This window comes from Callithrix jacchus, chromosome 8, assembly GCF_049354715.1.
Source record: "Callithrix jacchus isolate 240 chromosome 8, calJac240_pri, whole genome shotgun sequence".
NCBI lineage: Eukaryota > Metazoa > Chordata > Mammalia > Primates > Cebidae > Callithrix > Callithrix jacchus.
The window spans coordinates 53,994,436-54,013,910 of NC_133509.1; the positions used below are offsets into that span (position 1 = coordinate 53,994,436).

At 38.7% G+C, this 19,475-nt stretch overlaps 1 protein-coding gene across 6 annotated transcripts in view; it reads right to left on the reverse strand.

Annotated features, from left to right (window-relative positions):
- SLC12A6 (solute carrier family 12 member 6) overlaps nt 1–19,475 on the reverse strand; it is a 103,316-nt gene that overhangs the window by 69,678 nt on the left and 14,163 nt on the right. For 2 of the 6 annotated variants that reach the window (XM_078334427.1, XM_078334426.1), the window contains exons 1-2: nt 14,062–14,099; nt 13,872–13,965 (exon numbers count right to left, since the gene is read on the reverse strand). The exons of 2 other annotated variants lie outside the window; for them this stretch is intronic. Coding sequence is in view for 2 of the 4 variants with exons in the window: in XM_054240591.2 (XP_054096566.1) it covers nt 13,872–13,989 (118 nt within the window). In the remaining 2 variants the exon portion in view is untranslated. Of the gene's footprint in view, nt 1–13,871; nt 14,100–19,475 lie in introns of those variants that run through there. 2 more of the 6 variants (XM_054240591.2, XM_035259935.3) reach the window with 1 other exon arrangement.

Sequence of the window (19,475 nt, forward strand, 5' to 3'; positions counted from 1 at the left end):
AGTGCTGGGATTACAGGTGTGAGCCACCGTGCCTGGCTGAAATATTTCTTTTACTTGCTCTTCCAGGCCAATAATTGTTCATACTCATTCATCCCTGTATTCAGTAATTATGTATCAGGTGCCTACTATGTGTAAGACAGTGTTCTAGGTATTAGAGTTGATAACAGATTAGCAGTGAATACAAAAAAGTTCTTGTTCTCCTGGTGCTTACATTCTAGTAGAGACAGTTTAACAAAAAAGTGTGTGAGCATAAATGGAGTCAGGTGATAACAAGTATTTAGGTGGAAAATCACATTTTGTGTTCCATAAAGTCTTTTTTTTAATACTTCACTTAAACTTTCTTAAATGTGCCCATTACTATTTTCATGTCCAAGTTACTGTCTTCTCCAGCATTTCTCTTTAGCTGACTCAATATACTGTTCATTCTAAGTGGTTTTTCTCTTTCAGGTTGCCTGGCTTCCCCAGATGGGTTGTTTATCTTTATCACCTCATGGGGGATTAGATTCAGTTGTTGGAGGACCACAAGTGGTAGATACTATATTAGTATCTCAAGGAAATGGAAAGGCAAAGCAGTCTCTGCCCCTGTGAGCAGGCAATGTTGCAGCAGGCAAGCCACCAGTCCTTTTGGAGGCCCAGGAGGAAGCCTCCCTGCTCTCGGGTCCCCTTCCACATGTCAGCCGCTGGGATAGGGAGATCTAAGACATCTGGCTCTTTTTCTCCTTCCCTCCAAGAATCCATGAATATCTACTAAGCCAAGTTCTTTCCTGGATCTGCCATTCTTATCCTCATCCTGAGACTTTCCAGGCTCCTGTCTAGAGGAAAAGTCCTGTACTAGCTCTCCCTGACAGAGTTCTCACAGAGCCCAGGGCCTCACTTGCACCTAACTGTTCATTAGATCCAGGAGCCACTTCACTCAAGAATGGCAGACACAGGCTGGAAGTGAGATATTCAAGTAGTCACTCTCCCAGAACCCTCTCTGAAAAGTCAGTCCTGTTTACAGACTAATCCTAAAAGCATTAAAATTTTGGCACGTAAGTCAAAAATTTAAAGTGCCACTGTAAAGTTGAAACATCTGTGGCCTGCATTTTTTACCTACTGCCTTAAGTGTTAAATTTTGAAGAAAAAAGTTTAAGAAATAAGGAAGATCTTAAATGGAAGTCAAAATTGAAGGATACTGACTAGATGAACTCTAAAAACAATTATGTTATATAAAAGCAGTCAGACCAAAAAAGTACATACTGTATGGTTACATTTATATAAAATTCTAGGAAATGTAAACTAATTTAGTGACAGAAAACAGATCAGTGGTTGCCTAGGGACCAGGGAATTAGGTGAGTGGGTCATAAAGAGCACAAAGAAATTTCTGGGGTGGGTGACGAAAATGTTCACTATATCCATCATAATTATTTCATGGGCATATCTATGTCAAAATTCATCATCAAGCTATACACCTTAAAAACATGCAGTTAACTTTATGTCAACTGCACCTTGATGAGGAAATACTGATGTGGAAAAACATTTTGAATTTATTTCCCAAAGGGGTTGACATCCCTAAATATAAAAAACACCTAAAAAATAAAGAAGAACACCTACAGTTAACAGACATGAACAGGAAGATCCCTAAACTTTTCTGAATTTGAAATTTCCACAATAAAAAATAAAAATATGTAATTTTCAGAAAAATATTAAAATACCATATCTGACCCTCATATAATTCATAATATGGTTGAAGAGATAAAAATATAATTACAGGTTGGACGAGGTGGCTCACGCCTGTAATCCCGGCACTTTGGGAGGCTGAGGTGGGTGAATCACCTGAGGTCACGAGTTCGAGAACAGCCTGACTAACATGATGACACCCCGTCTCTACTAATACAAAATTAGCTAGGCATGGTGGTGGGCACCTATAATCCCAGCCACTTGGAAGGCTGAGGCAGGAGAATCATTTGAACCCAGGAGGTAGAGGTTGCATTGAGCTGAGATCTCACCATTGCACTCCAGCCTGGGCAACAAGAGTGAAACTCTGTCTCAAAAAAAAAAAAGAAAAACATACATACATACATATATATATAGATATAGATATGTATTTTACAATGCTACTGCAAGAATTTTTTATTGCTGATAAATGCCAATTATTTTTTTTTTACATTTTTATTTTATTTTTAAAATTGGAGATGAGGTCTCACTATGTTTCTAAGGCTGGTTTCAAACTACTGGTCTACAGCCTCCATTTCCCAAAGTGTTGGGCTTAGAGGCATGAGTCACCATGCCCAGGCATTAATACCAATTAATGATATAATCAAAGTTGGAGTAGAAGATTAGGCAATTTACTTGGAGGAAGTAAGTATGAACTTGGTCTTGAAGTGATGAAACTGAATGTAGGTATATACAATTTTTTTTACTGTAGGCAGGAAACAGAAGAGAAGAGAGTTCAGATGAAGAAAAAAATAGGAACAAAGGCAATGAGGTGGAAGAAGATGACGACAACTTTTAGGGTTTTTACTAATGTTCACCATTTCTAACATAACCATCAGAATCTTTTCTCACAAAAGGTTACATGTTGATGGAAAAAATACAGGAAAAGATATAAGACCTAATTTACTGTATGAGGCTTTAGAATTTATTAGAATCATTTGTTATTTATATACCATATTTAATCTTTTCCATATCTATATTCTATCTATATTAGTATTTTTCTCTGAATAGAATTTAGTTTTTACTCGACTTAAATATTAGAATTTTCTTAATACATTAAAAAATACCTTGTATACCTTCAGTGATACTAAAATTCAATTGTTTCATTCACTCCATATGCCCATTTTTTTTTCCATCACCAACCCTTAGTCTTTAAGCATGCAGATCTAAATTTCCATTAGTTAGACTGGTAAAAGTCTCCTGTGAATTGTTAAGTCTCTTATTTCTATCTCACTGATAATTGTGCATCTTCCTAGAAATGTGAGGAGTGGAGAGCCACTAAAGATTGTTGGATTAAGGGTTGAACACGGTGGCTCATGCCTGTAATCCCAGCCCTTTGGGAGATCAAGGCGGGTGGATCTCTTGAGGTCGGGAGTTCAAGACCAGCCTGGCCAACATGGTGAAACCCTGTCTTTACTGAAAATATGAAAATTAGCCGGGTATGGTGGTGCATGTCTGTAATCCCAGCTACTCTGGAGTCTGAGGCAGGAGAATTGCTTGAACCTTGGAGGCAGAGCTTGTAGTAAGCAGAGACCGCCCCGCTGCACTCAAGCCTAGGCGAAGAAGCCAGACTGTCTCAAAAAACAAAAACAAAAACAAAAACAAAAGATTGTTGGATTAAGTAAGTTCAGATTTCTCAATTTTTAGAGCCATTTGAAAGAGTATTTTACATTTGGAAATACTCTACGACAAATAAAAAAGCAACCCCAAACAAAACGGTAGAAGCAGCGGTTAACATCTACGGATTTTTTTAAATCCGTGAAGAAAAACAGAGCTTAATTAGAACTAGTAACTACTAAAAAAATAGAGAGCCTAGTTCAGAAAACAAAAATAATTTATTACATATATGTCCGAAACGAGGTGTGATGAAAAATAATGGCTTTAGAGTTACACAGCCCTTATTTTGAATTCCAAATCTGACACTTAAATAATCTGCCTAATTTTCTGGCACCTCATTTTTAACACGATGATAATGGCCTCATGTCATAATTGTTGTGAGGATTAAATAAACCACTATTTGTCAAGTGCCTGGTTTGAATACTGGCCCTGCCACTCACCATGCTCAACAATGGTAGTTAGTATTTTTACTGTAATGCTGATGACATTTTCTGGGTAAAATTGTTTCCTCTGAGGCCGGGCACGGTGGCTCACGCCTGTAATCCCAGCACTTTGGGAGGCCGAGGCGGGTGGATCACGAGGTCAAGAGATCAGACCATCCTGGTCAACATGGTGAAACCACGTCTCTACTAAAAATACAAAAAATTAGCTGGGCATGGTGGCGCATGCCTGTAATCCCAGCTACTCGGGAGGCTGAGGCAGAATTGCCTAAACCCAGAAGGCGGAGGTTGCGGTGAGCCGAGATCGCGCCATTGCACTCCAGCCTGGGTAAACAAGAGCGAAACTCCATCTCAAAAAAAAAAAAAAATTGTTTCCTCTGCAGCCTGGCCAAAGCAAGAACTTCTAAATTCTTTAAATTTATCAGCTTCTAATCAATTTGCTAACCTATTCCCTATGTCTAAATTCAGTCTAAAATTTAAAAATCTTTTGAATATTTTATAATACACTAAAATTACACTTAATACGTTTTTATATTTCCAACTAAATACTGCTTTCAATGCAGAATTTTAAAGTTAAGCAATATGTATATTTTATAGAAATTTTTATCTTTATAGAATTTTAAATCAGTTGGAACCTGGTGTATCTCTTGTGAGGCAAAAGTAGCAGGCAGTTCAGAGGATTGGTATACTAAGCTAGAAAAATTCTGGAAGTGAGAGATTCTAAAAAGCCAGTGATAACAGCATTGAAATAGGAAATTTAAGTGTCCGAGATATTAATATGAGAAAGAAGGGTCAAAACCTAAACAAAGTTTTAAGATGTAAAAATCTGAAAGAAATCAAATTTGTATTCTTATATTAAGATTTCAGATATAGTAAAAAGAATTGAGAAGGTATTTCAGAGAGATATTAGTCTTTCTGACAATGGTTGGATACTGTAGGTTAGGAAGGGAGACAGGAAAACATGCCCACAGAGCCAACTGAAAAAAAAAAGGATAAACTTTTGACCCTGAGACTTTAAAGCATACAGATCTAAATTTCCGTTAGACTAGTAAAAGCCTCCTGTGAATTGTTAAAATGACTAGAAAATGGGCCGGGTGCAATGGCTCACGCCTGTAATCCCAGCACTTTGGGAGGCCGAGGCGGGTGGATCACGAGGTCAAGAGATCAAGACCATCCTGGTCAACAAGGTGAAACCCTGTCTCCACTAAAAATACAAAAATTAGTTGGGCATGGTGGTGCGTGCCTGTAGTCGGGAGGCTGAGGCAGGAGAATTGCTTGAACCCAGGAAGCGGAGTTGCAGTGAGCTGAGATCGTGCCATGGGTAACAAGAGCGAAACTCCATCTCAAAAAAAAAAAAAAAAACCACTAGAAAATAAAAGGCTTTTTGACTGTCACTATAGAAGAGATTTTTATTGATGCAGAGGAGCTCTTTAGTTGTCTATTTCAATCTATGTAAATGTTAGTGAATAAAAGGAGATAATCACTTTTTTTTTTAAGACAGGGTCTCACTTTGTTGCCCAAGTTAGAGTGCAGTGGCACGATTACAGCTCACTGCAGCCTCTGCCTCCAGGTTTCAGGCAATCCTCCCACCTCAGCCTTCCAAGTTACTGGGACTACAGGCACACAACACCATGCCCGCCTAATTTCTGTGTTTTTTTTTGATAGAGACAGGGTTATACCATGTTGTCCAAACTGGTGTTGAACTCCTGAGCTCAAGCGATCTGCCCACCTTGGCCTTACACAGTGCTGGCATTACAGGCATGAGCTACCGAGCACAGCCAAATCACCTTTTTTAGAACGTAAGCTTTCATGGGTAACAATTACTTAGTTGTAACAGTCTAACATCCTATGGATTCTCAATAAAATTTAAACCCCATTTAATAGAAATTTGTCTCACAGTTTGCTCTCCTACCACTTGTATTACTTGTGGGTTACTGTTTGGAGATGCTCTTCAACACCAATATGGGTTCTTCTTTCTATTGTGCTATAGGTTTATTTCTAAAAGTTTCCTTAAAATCTTATTTTAAAGGAGGGAAAATCTTCCAAACTGCAATCTGTGTCCAGTGAAGGCAAGTTCATCAATTCAAATCTGCCTAATTCATAGGCAGTATAAGGTTTGAGGAGCAGGGGAGAAAATCTGGAACAATTATTTCATAAAAATACTAACCATAATATTTATTTTTTAATCTTTTAATATATATATTTATTAGCTAGCCAACTGAAGCAGTGGGAATAAATATTTAAATAAGTGAATGAATAGCGAATTCATGCCTGATTGAGTAAAAGCAATAATCAGTAAAACTTTGTTATATTGGTCCTATTTTTTCTTTTTGAGAGGGATTCTCACTCTGCTGCCCAGGCTGGAGTGCAGTGGTGAGAGCTCGGCTCACTGCAACCTCCGCTTCCCGGGTTCAAGTGATACTCCTGCCTCAGCCTCTTGAGTAGCTGGGATTACAGGCATGTGTGTATATTGGTCCTATTTTTAAGAATCACAGTTTTGGGCCAGGTGTGGTGGCTCAAGCCTGTAATCCCAGCACTTTGGGAGGCCGAGGTGGGTGGATTACGAGGTCAAGAGATAGAGACCATCCTGGTCAACATGGTGAAACCCCATCTCTACTAAAAATATAAAAATTAGCTGGGCATGGTGGCGCACGCCTGTAGTCCCAGCTACTCAGGAGGCTGAGGCAGGAGAATTGCTTGAACCCAGGAGGTGGAGGTTGCGGTGAGCTGAGATGGAGCCATTGCACTCCAGCCTGGGTAACAAAAGTGAAACTCCGACTCAAAAAAAAATAAAAGAAAAGAAAGTTAGGATTTGGTTTAGTGGGGAGCGCAGAGAATTCAGAAGTTTGAACACTGGCTCTGCTACTCACCATGTGGCCTGAGGCAAGTCACTTAGTCACCAGCCTCAGATTAACACTAAAAAGGCAATAACCACCCACTATGAATGAAATTAATAACATTTCCATAAATGGTCTCACTCTACCTCTCTCCCTCATCTATTTCTTTACCACATGTCCAATGTGCTAACTGCCCTAAACTTTTATTGCTAAATGCTGTACCCTGCTCTCATTCCTTTGTATTCCTTTTGTTTATCATTGCCTCTAAACCTTTCTGCAAGAACTGTGTCCCTTCCATACCCGTCCAGGATCCCCTCCAGGTAATGTTGTTATTCTCTCCATCATCTGTTATTTAAATCTGTTTTTTTCTTATTAAAGCACTAAAGGTAGTTCTTAGTTCTGAGTGTTGTCATATATGTATTGTTTTATATATGGTACATAATCCCATGTAATCCTCACAACCACCCTGTAAAGCAGGTACTGTTATTCTCTGTTTTATCAATGAAGGAAAGTAGGCCTTGAAAAGTTAAACAGCTTGGCAAAAGTCACTCAAGTATAATTATTACAAATTATCACTACTAATAATTAGTAGGACTAGGATTTAAAGTGAAGTCTGACTCTAAAGCCATTCTCCTGCCTTCGGTGGGGATCATCCCATGTATCTTATACTTCTGTACCCTTAGGAAAAAAGTACACCACCTGGCATATTTACAATGAACATGTGTTTGGTGAATAAAAAAGGCAGAAAGCATGTCTTATTCATGGAGTTGCTTATTATGTGCCAGACATTTACCTTAGGACCTGGAGATAAAAAATGATCTGACAAGGTCCTCAAGGAGCTTATAATCAGTAAACTAGGGGAGGGAATCAAGTAAACAGATTATTATAATACAGTGTGTGGCCAAGTACTGTTTCTGTGCACAGGTTGCTGAGAAAACAGAAAGGGTAGGAAGAAAACAGTCAAGGAAGATGTAAGGAAAGTCTGAGTTTCTGCTTTGCCCTTTGAAACCCAAATGAAGCAGGGTTCTAATAAACAGGCATACCTTGTTTTATTGTGCTTTGCTTTACGGTGCTTCACAGGTACTGTGGGGTTTTTTTGTTTGCAAACTGAAAGTTTGTGACAACCCTATGTCAAGGAAGTCTTTTAGTGCCATTTTTCCAAAAGCATGTGCTCACTTCATGTCTGTCACATTTTGGTAATTCTTGAAGTATTTCTAACTTTTTCATTATTACTATATCTGTTTATGATGATCTGTGCTATTAAAATTGCTGTTACTATTCAAGTTGTTTTGGGGTATCATGAACTATGCCATAGAAGACTTAATCCATAAATATTGTGTGTGTTCTGACCACTTCACCAATCAGCTGCTTCCTTGTCTCTCTCCCTCTTCTTGGGGCCTCCCTACTCACTGACACACAACAATACTGAAATTAGGCTAGTTAACCCTACAATGGCCTTTAAATTTTCTTTTTTTTTTTTTTCTTATTTTTTTATTGCATTTTAGGTTTTGGGGTACATGTGCAGAGCATGCAATACAGTTGCATAGGTACACACATGGCAGTGTGTTTTGCACACCTCTCACTTTCAATCAAAAGCTTGAAATGATTAAGCTCAGCGAGGAAGGCATGTTAAAAGCCGCCTGGAGGCCAAAAGCTAGGTCTCTTGCGCCAAACAGAAAGTTGTGAATGTAAAAGAAAGGTTCTTGAAGGAAATTAAAAATGCTGTTCCGGGAGGCGGAGGTTGCGGTGAGCCGAGATCACGCCATTACACTCCAGTCTGGGTAACAAGAGCGAAGCTCCGTCTCAAAAACAAAAAACAAACAAAAAGTGTTATTCCAGTGAACACATAAATGATAAGAAAGCTAAACAACCTTGTTGCTGATATAGAGGTTTTAGTGGTCTGGATAGAAGATCAAACTAGCCAAAACATTCCTGTAAGCAAAAATCTAGTCCAGAACAAGACCCTAACTCTCAAGGCTGAAAGAGTTGAGGGTGCAAAATAAAAGTTTGAAGCTAACAGAAATTGGTTCATGAAGTTTAAGGAAAGAAGCCATCTCCAAAACATAAAAATGCAAAGTAAAGAAGCAAGTGCTTTTAAAGAAGCTGCAGCAAGTTATCCAGAAGACTGAGCTAATATCACTGAGGAAGGTGGCTTCACTAACAACAAATTTTCAATGTAGAGGAAGCAGTCTTATATTGGAAGAAGATGCCATCTAGGACTTTCCTAGCTGGAAAGGACAAGACAATGCCTCACTTCCAAAGACATGTTGACTCTACTGTTAGGGACTAATGCAACTGGTAACTTTAAGTTGAAGCCAATGCTCATTTACCGTTCTGAAAATCCTAAGACCCTTAAAAATTATACAACAATCCAGGTGTAATGGTGCACATCTACGGTCTATCCTCAGTGGAAAAAGAAAGACTGGATAGCAGCTAACCCATTTACAGCATGGTTTACTGATTTTTTTTTTTTTTTTTGAGGAGTCTTGCTCTGTTGCCCAGGCTGGAGTGCAGTGGCACGATCTTGGCTCACTGCAACCTCTGCCTTCTAGGTTCAAGAGATTCTCCTGTCTCAGCCTCCCAAGTAGTTGGGATTACAGGTATGTGGCACCATGCCCAGTTTTGTATTTTCAGTAGAGATGGAGTTTCATCATGTTGGCCAAGCTGGTCTTTAACTCCTGACCTCAGGTGATCCACCTGCCTCAGCCTCCCAAAGTGCTGGGATTACAGGTGTGAGCCACCACATCCAGCGGTTTACTAAGTATTTTAAGCCCACTGCTAAGACCTACTACTCAGGAAAAAAAAAAAAATTTCTTTCAAAACATTATTACTCATTGATAACGTACTGGTCACTCAAGAGCTCTGATGGAGATACACAAGATCAATGTTGTGTTCATGCCTGCCAGCATAACATCAATAGCAGCATCTTTGGTCCATCTACAGCTTAGGGATCAAGGAATTATTTCAACTTCCAAATCTTATTATTTATGAAGTACATTTTATAAGGCTATAGCTGCCATAGATAGTGATTCCTCTGATGGATCTGGGCAAAGTACACTGAAAACGATTCGCCATTCTAGATGGCATTAAGAACCTCTGTGATTCATGGGAAAAAGTAAAAATATCAACATTAGGCTGGTGAGTGAAATGGTGTTCACCTCACAACTAAGTGATCACAACCAGTTATAGCTTTCTTTGTGCCTTCTCTCACTCCTACTCCTTCACTTGACCAGCCTTAAAAAAAAAAAAAAGAAAGAAAAGAAAGAAAGAAAAAGAAATCAATAATAACATTGGGAAGAAGTTGATCCTAGCCCTCATGGATGACTTTCAGGGGTTCAAGACTTGAGTGGAGAAAATAATGCAGATGTGGTGGAAACAGCAAGAGAACTAGAATTAGAAGTAGAGCCTGAAGATGTGACTGAATTGCTGCAATTTCATAAAACTTGAATGGATAAGGAGTTGCTTCTTATGGTTGAGCAAAGAAGATAGTTTATTGACATGAAATCAGCTGATGAAGATGCTGTGAACACTGCTGAAATGACAACAAAGAATTTTAGAATATTCCATAAACAAAGCAGCAAGGTTTGAGATGATTGACTACAATTTTGAAAGAAGTTCTGTGGGTAACATGCTATCAAACAGCACTGCATACTACAGAGAAATCTTCCATGAAACAGAGTCAATTCATGCAGTAAACTTCATTGTTATCTTATCTGGAGAAACTGCCACAGTTACCACAACCTTCAGCAACCCATCTGCCATCAACACTGAATCAATGCTCTCCACCTCCACCAGCAAAAAGATGATCACTTACTGAAGGCTCAGATGATTATTAGTATTTTTTGATAATAAAGTATTTTTTGAGAGCCAGGTATGGTAGTGCATGCCTATAGTCCAACCTACTTAGGAAGCTGAGGCAGGAGGGGTGGAGTGCTTGAGCCCAAAAGTTTGAGTCCAGCCTGAGTAACATGGCAAAACCCATCTTTAAAAAAATAAAATAATTTTTAAATTAAGGTATGTACATTGTTTTTTAAAGACATAATGCTATTGCACACTTAACAGACTACAGTACAGTATAAATATCATTTTTATATGCAGTGGAAAGTCAAAAATTCATGTAACGGCTGGGTGCGGTGGATTACACCTGTAATCCTAGCACTTTGGGAGGCCGAGGTGGGTGGATCACAAGGTCAGGAGATTGAGACCATCTTGGCTAACACGGCAAAACCCCATCTCTACCAAAAATACAAAAAATTAGCCAGGCATGGTGGCATTTATCTGTAGTCCCAGCTACTTGGGAGGCTGAGGCAGGAGAATCGCTTGAACCCGGGAGGTGGAGGTTGCAGTGAGCTGAGATCACCCCAGCCCAGCAATAGAGCAAGACTCCAACTAAACAAACAAACAAAAAATTAATGTGACTCATTTTATTGCAGTGGTCTGGAACTGAGCCCACAATATTTCCAAAGTATACCTGTACTTTTTCAAAAAATTAGATTATATATATTCCCACTTCTATTTTATCTCAAATTCCTCACCTGTCCAGTTCAAATAAATCTTATCTTTTAAAAACACATTATAAAGGATAATTTACTTTCTAAATATGTTCAATTTACATGATGCTACATATTTTTCTCTCCATACAAATTTAGAAGAAAAAACAATGAAAAAGGCTACTGGTACATAACTGGCCAGTGTTGGAAGTGCTCATGAAAAAAACCATGATCAATTTAAGTTGTTTTTTTTTTTTACTTAGGAGAACAAGGGGATTAAACTCACTACATTTCAAGCAACTGCTTGAAAAAATCATGTATCTTCAAAACCATTTTACTTCTAGGTTTTAAAAAAACAAACAACTTTTACATTGTTTTCATATATATTTCTCTCTTTCCTACCCTTGAATTTAACCCTACAGAAAAGGCAAGTGCAATTTAGATAATATATTACCAGCAGTTATTCACTTGCTAAGCAATAGCTTATTCAAATAAGTATTTTCTGGGCTGTTATGGAAAATGCCAAAATAAAAAGGCTTATTAAATTCACTTTAGATTATATCTGTCACTTCTTCCTTGCTAAAGGCAATTACTACTGAAGAAAATAAATTAAGCCTAATAATGTCACTCATTACAAAATTGGGTACTATCAAATTTTTATGGCTTTACAGGTAGTTGCTAATAGATTAAATGATGTTAACACTCTCTTATAATCTGAAGAAAGCAAATTTCTGCGAACATAATGAGACTAGTAAAGATGAAATAATGAAAGACAGTAGGTGGTCAAGAAAAGAAATTAAAAAAATAATAAATGAAATGAGGTACAAATGGATTTCATTTGTTTACAGCTTATGAAATTAATGAAGACAACAGCAAAAACAAAAGCCTAAAGGGATTAAAATCTAAGAGTGGCAAACATAAGCAACAAAGAAAGTGCAGATTCAAATACACATAAGCCTTATTATCACATTTGGAATTAAAAAATAAGTAAATAAACAAATACGCACAGGCCTGAGAGAGGACCTAATTCCTTTGAGCTGAACAAATACGCACAGGCCTGAGAGAGAACCTAATTCCTCTGAGCTGAAGTTGAGTTGTGAGAACAACATTCAAGTTCAAATAAGTTCAACTTGTTTTCCACTTTTCACCATCCTATTTAGCAAAGTGAAAATAACCTTGGGGACAGTTTAAATAAATCCCTTTTTCTGATATTCCCCTAAAAAAATTCTCTCGCTAGAAGGAAAATAATAAAAGGAACATTTTTCTCAATAGTTTGTATCTTCAAACAAGATTCATAAAAATTCTCAAATGGTTTTCAGAAAAAGAAAACCAGACCAGCCTGGCCAACATGGAGAAACACCATCTCTACTAAAAATACAAAATTAGCCAGGTGTGGTGACGCATGCTTGTAATCCCAGCTACTTGGGAGGCTGAGGCAGGAGAATCACTTGAACCTGGGAGGCGGAGGTTGTGGTGAACCGAGATCACGCCATTGCACTTCAGCCTAGGCAAAAAGAGTGAAACTCCCTCTCACAAAAAAAAAAAAAGAAAAAAAGAAAAGAAATGAAAGAAAAAAACCAATCACTGTTTACACCAAGGAATCGCAATGTGTTATACGCAAAAAAGGAAAGTGAGAATCATGGAATCACGGGATTAAAAGTAATTTTGAGGCCAGGTGAAGCAGCTCACACCTGTAATCTAAGCACTCTGGGAGGCAGAAGCAGGCGGATCACTTCAGGTCAGGAGTTTAAGACCAGCCTGGCCAAAATGGAACCCTGTCTCTACTAAAAATACAAAAATTAGCCAGTATGGTGGTGGGTACCTGTAATCCCACCTACTTGGGAGGCTGAGGCAGAAGAATTGCTTGAACCTGATAGGCATAGTTTGTAGTGAGCCAAGATCACACCACTGGACTCCAGTTTGGGTGACAGAGCAAAACTTCATCTCAAAAAACATAAATAAAATAAAATAAAAGTAATTTTGAGAGCTTATTCCCTTATCCTAAATTCATATAACCAAAGAAGCTGCTCACAATTTACTTGAAAAATAAGAGGCTTCAAATTACGAATATATTTAATACTGTAATATTAACAAAGATTTAATTGCTTGTTTAAAAAGTCAAAACAATTCCCCTAGCAAGTGTGTACTGTTACCACTTAAAGAAAATAACAGGGATAATCACATTAATCAAATACTTTTTTAAGCTGATGCTATGTTAGTCACCACAATGACTGTCTATTGTACTTTTGTTCTGCCATTAAAAAATTCTTGGACCATTCACTACTGAATTACTGTTCAGCTGGTAAACTGAGGCAAAACACTGAATAACCTGAGAAGTCACAAGTACAGTCAAAGTCCACGGTACAAAACTACTGAACCATGCTCCCTCTTTATATAATATTACATAAACTGCTATATCCACTTAGTTGGGTTTAAAGGCTTTTCCAGATACAATCTAAACTGTGAGGAAAAAGTGAATTCTAAATTCCACATAAACTGACTTCTACTGTGCCATTCTTTTTGCTTGAAAACTCTTCAAACATTGCCACTGATTCAGTTTCACCTGTTGGTAATGAACACAGAACTCATTGTGAGGAAAAACAAACCAGTGTGTGAGAAAAGTAAGAGAAGTTATCAGATATACAGGGGAGTAAAACAAGTAACTGAAAAACACTTCAACCACAACACTATTCTCTGTCCTAAAGAAGGCATTTTGAATTCTGATATTCTAGTTACCTCTTCCTTCATGAAAAATTCTATAGGTTCCAAAAGCACCCAAGTTGCTTACTCACCTGGTTCATCTGAATCCTGAATCCGGGTTTTTATGTCTGCTAAACTAAGCTCTTGAGAGATCGAAGCTGCTGCTCCCTCCTCTGGGTCCTCTACCTTAGTCACAGTAAAGTGCGGCATTGTTATAGTTAGAAAGGAATACTTTACTCTTTCTATATTTAAACTTCCTTCCAATTAGTTTTCCCTTCCTACCTCTTCCTTGCTGTCCTTTCAGACTGTGATCCCCGCCTACAGGAGACAGTGGCTGGGATTCGGGAAGTACTTTAAGCTCACGTGACCTACAGGCCCGAGGGAGTGGGACGCTTGAAGACACGCCTTCCACAGTGTTTATCACTTAAAAGGATTAAGCACTCCACCCTTGCTTATTGTTATTAACTTGAAGAACCCCAAGAAGAGTTTAGCCTGCTTTCCCAAAGCTGCCGAAAGCTGGAGACTGGACAGAATTTACAGTGAACTACCGTCCATTGCTTGCTCCTCTATTTCTTCTCTGAAGTTGTCATCCTTATGTGAACGTCATGATTTCAACCTTTGTCTTCATATTTCACACAAGAAAGATTAGGGAACAGTTCACTTTTTTTTGACAGAACAGACAGAGTCTAGTTCTGTCGGCCAGGCTGGAGTGCAGTGGCGCGATCTCGGCTCACTGCAACCTCTGCCTTCCAGGTACAAGCCATTCTCCTGCCTCAGCCTCCTGAGTAGTTGGGACTACAGACAAATGCTACCATGTCTGGCTAATTTTTTTTTTGTATTTTTAGTAGAGACAGTCTTACCATGTTGGTCTGGCTGATCTCAAACTCCTGACCTCAAATGATCCGCGCCCTTTCAGCCTCCCACAGTGCTGGGATTATGGGCATGAGCCACTACGCCCGGCCGGGAAGGGTTCATTTTTATACCGTCCTCTTTAAAGAAAGACTGGCACTACATCAACTTGGAATACGAAAGATGCAGCTGAGGTGGCTCAGGCCTGTAATCCTAGACCAGCCTGGCCAACATGGTCAAACCCCATCTCTACCAAAAATACAAAAATTAGCCCGGCTTGGTGTCTCATGCCTGTAATCCCAGCTACTCTGGAGGCTGAGGCCGGTGAATCTCTTGAACCTGGGAGGTGGAGGTTGCAGTGAGCTGAGATCACACCACTGCACCTCAGCCTGGGTGACAGAGTGAGACTCCGTCTCAAAAAAAAAAAAAAAAAAAACAAAAAAAACAAAAAGGCCAGGTGTGGTGGCTCACGCCTGTAATCCCAGCATTTTGGGAGACAGGCAGGTGGATCACAAGGTCAGGAGTTCGAGACCAACCTGACCAAAATGGTAAAACCTTGTCTCTACTAAAAATACAAAAATTAGCCATGCGTGGTGGCCGGTGCCTGTAGTAATGCCAGCTACTCAGGAGGGTTAGGGAGAATTGCTTGAACACGGGAGACAGAGGTTGCAGTGAGCAAGATGGCTCCACTGCACTCCAGATTGGGCGAGAGAGACTCTGTCTCAAAAAAAAAAAAGAAAACAAAATATATTCCCACAAAGGACTTGAACAAAAATGTTCACAGCAGTTTATCCATAATGTACAAAAACTGGAAACATCTTAGGTATACATTCACAAGACAATGGATAAAGTGTGATATAGTCATACAAAGAATTACTACTCAGTAATAAAAAGGAATAAACTATTAATAGGTTCAACAACATGGATGAATCTCAAAACCATTATACTAGGTGAAAGGCGCTTTAAACAGAAGAGTACATAATATGTGAATCCACTTTTATAAGGTTTTAGAACAGACAAAACTAACCTATGATGCCGAAAAAGCAGGATGATGATTGGATCTGGAAGAATGGAGACAGAGATTAACTAGGACTGGGCCTGAATGAACTTCCTAGAGTAATGGTAACATTCTGCATCTTGATGGGGCTTAGGATTCCACGGGTGCATGCATCTGTCAAAACTCAGCCAATGTTCACTATAAACTTGTGCCTTTGCTGGGCCCAGTGGCTCACACCTGTAATCCCGGCACTTTGGGAAGCTGAGGCAGGCAGATCACCTGAGGTCGGGAGTTCAAGGCTAGCCTGACCAATATGAAGAAACCCTGTCTTTACTAAAAATACAAAATTAGCCAGGCATGGTGGTACATGTTTGTAATCCCAGATTTGGGGAGGCTGAGGCAGGAAAATCACTTGAATCTGGGAGGCAGAGGTTGTGGTGAGCCAAGATCACATCATTGCACTCCAGCCTGGGCAACAATAGTGAAACTCCGTTTTAAAACACACACACACACACACACACACACACACCCTTCCTTGAGGTAAACTGTACGAAAAGTTTACCTCAAAAGAAAAAAGGTGCAATGACTGAATTCAAATTCATAATTATTTATACTTCATAATAATGCATTGTGAAGTATCTGTGGGAAGCAAATATTCTGCAATTTACCTTAAAATGCATATAACAGGATAGATGGACACAGATGTGAAAAGACAATTATAATAAAATGTTAATGACAGAATCTGGGTGGTGGGTGTATGGGTGTTCACTATAAAAGTCTTTCAACTTCTTGTATGCTTGAAAATTTTCATAATAGGCTGGGTGAGGTGGCTCACGCCTGTAAGCCCAGCACTTTGGGAAGCCGAGGTGGGCGGATTACTTGAGGTCAGGAGTTTGAGACCAGCCCAGCCAATATGGTGAAACCCATTTCCACTAAAAACACAAAAGTTAGCCAGTTGCCATGGCAGGCACCTATAATCCCAACTACTCAGAGGGCTGAGGCAGGAGAATTACTTGAACCTGGAGGGTTGCAATGAGCTAAAATCTCGCCACTGCACTCTAGGCCTGGTGACAGAGTGAAACTCTGTCTCAAAAAAGGAGAAAATTTTCATAATAAAATGTTGAAAAAATACAATGAACACCATTAAGAAAATGAATAGGCAAGCCAGAGACTGGGAAAAATTCACAAAACATATGATTGACAAAGGAGATCTGTACCTAGAATATATCAAAATTCCCTACACCTCAATAATATGAAGACAAACAAACAAAATGGGCAAAAGATTTAAACAATTGACAAGGAAGATATGCAAACCACAAAAAGCTGTTGAAAAAGTGCTCAATCACTGGCCATCAGGGAAATGTAAATTAAAATCACAATAAAAAACAAGGATTCCCAATCCCTGGGCCATGGACTGGTAGTGGTCCCTGACCTGCCAGGAACTGTGCCACACAGCAGGAGGATGAGCGGCAGGCAAGCATTTCCGCCTGAGCTCCGCCTCCCGTCAGATCAGCAGCAGCATTAGACTCTCACAGGAGCGCCAACCCTGTTGTGAACTGCACATGTGAGGGATCTAGGCTGTGTGCTCCTTATGAGAATCTAATGCCTAATGATCTGAGGTAGAACAGTTTCATGCCAAAATCGTACCTGTCCCCTACCTTAGTCTGTGGAAAAATTGTCTTCCATTAAACCAGTCTCTGTTGTCAAAAAGGTTGGGGACTGCTAATTTAAAAGACTGTTGGCATTCAAGCATGGTGGCTCAGGCCTGTAATACCAGCACTTTTGGGGGCTGACATGGAAGGACTGCTTCAGCTCATGAGTTTGAGACCAGCCTGGTTAACAAGGAGAAACCCCTTCTCTACCAAAATTCAGAAAAAATTAGCCAGGTGTGCTACTACACAGCTATAGTCCCAGCTAAGGCAGGAGGACTGCTTGAGCCTGGGAGGTTGAGGCTGCAGTGAGCCCTAATTGTGCCACTGCACACCAGCCTAGGTGACAGAATGAGATCCTGTCTCAAAAACAGAAAAAAGACTTTTGGCAAAGATGTAGCATAAACATTGGTGGGGAGTATAAAATGGCACATCATTTTGGAAAAAGTTCCAGTAGTTTTTTATAAATCAAAAACATATGCCTACCCTAAGACCCAGCAATTATTTTCTCAGTATTTTTACCCAAGATAAATAAAAGCATAAATCCACAAAAAATTCAAACAAATAAACATATAGCAGCTTTTTTCATAACAACCCAAGCAGGAAATAGCCCAGGTATCCATCAATAAAATAATCAACCTATAATACATGGCATATGATGAATTATTATTCAATGATAAACAGGAATCATACAGGTATGAAATATTTATATTTTTATACTTTAAAAAATTATGATATTTTAAAGTAATAAGATATAAAGGTCAGTACGGGGCAAAAGGGGCATTTATAATGGCATTACTCCTATAGTGCTCTACATATTAGGCCAAATCTTATACATATTGTATTTATGTTACTAATTAGTTTCAGTAAAACACATTATTTGTGACTATATTATACCTGCTAAAAAAAAGTTAGCATGCCCATTCTTCAGAAGAATGAGTCTATTTAGGGGTAGTATTTTGACCCTGCAATCTTAATATATTATACCAGCATAGCTCAGAACTCATAATAGCCAGCGTTTTGTTTTATTCAGCCCATTTATTTAAAAATTTTTTAAGTCAGATTTAGTGAAAAGATCAGAACAATTAAGGGAATGTCAGTGGGAAATTATTTTCAACATAAGGATTCTCTATCAGAGGGCTACTGGTAGGGAAACAGCACTCTACATCCCACACTCCACACCCCCTTGAGTGTGGCATCATTTAGAAGGTTAGGTGAACATGAAAGGATGGGAACCACTGTTTTAGAATACTGCTTTGCAACTTATCTCTGGTAAAGAACTTTTTTTTCTTTGAATCTCCAATTCATTACAGGCCAATAATTTTGTTAGAAAATATTAAAAATGCATTACCAGAAAAACAAAATAAATATATACCAAATACAAGCCCCAATTTGTTAGTGTTAGATTTGACAGACATATATTTGTTCTTTCAAACTGCTATGCAAGTTTCTAAAAACTCAATTTCTGAACTTATCTCCTCACAGATAACAAACAGCTCATGGGCCAGCACTGTCTCTTACTACACTCTGAATAGTTCTGTGTTAGAAAATGCTATAAACATCTTACAGGACAACGAGCAGTTCACCATTACGTTTAGGGTTACTAGTATACCTGGAGCCTGAAAAATACAGTCTCATTCATAAGTAGAAGATGTATACATGTTTTCCTTATTTATCATATTCTGCAAACCCTTTTATCCCTCTGTAATGGAGACAGTAAATATTGGTGAAAAATATCAAAATGATCACAAATTCTAAATTTTGTCTCCTATGCATACAATTATTGAAGGAATCAATTACTTTGGTAAAGACCAACTATCATGGGATGTTATGGACTTACTGCTTAAGTCTTCCATATCTCGACTTGAAACTGTCTATGAAAATGGATTTTTAGGAAATGTTATCACTGGTGAATATATAATGAATTTGGGGGCTAAAAGATAATAAATATATAAAATACATTATTTTCTGATGGATTCATCATATTGCAGAGTAAGGAAGACAAAGAATTCTCCCACTTAACACCTCAGGAAAATCTCATGCTTTAACTGAGGCCAAAAGGATCATGCATTTACTCAGTAATATCTGAGTGCCAACTATGTGCCAAGAAATAGGAATGAAATGGAGAGCAAGACACTGTTCCTGCCCAAGAAGCTCATAATCTTATTATCCAATTAACTACAGACTCAAAGGCAATATAA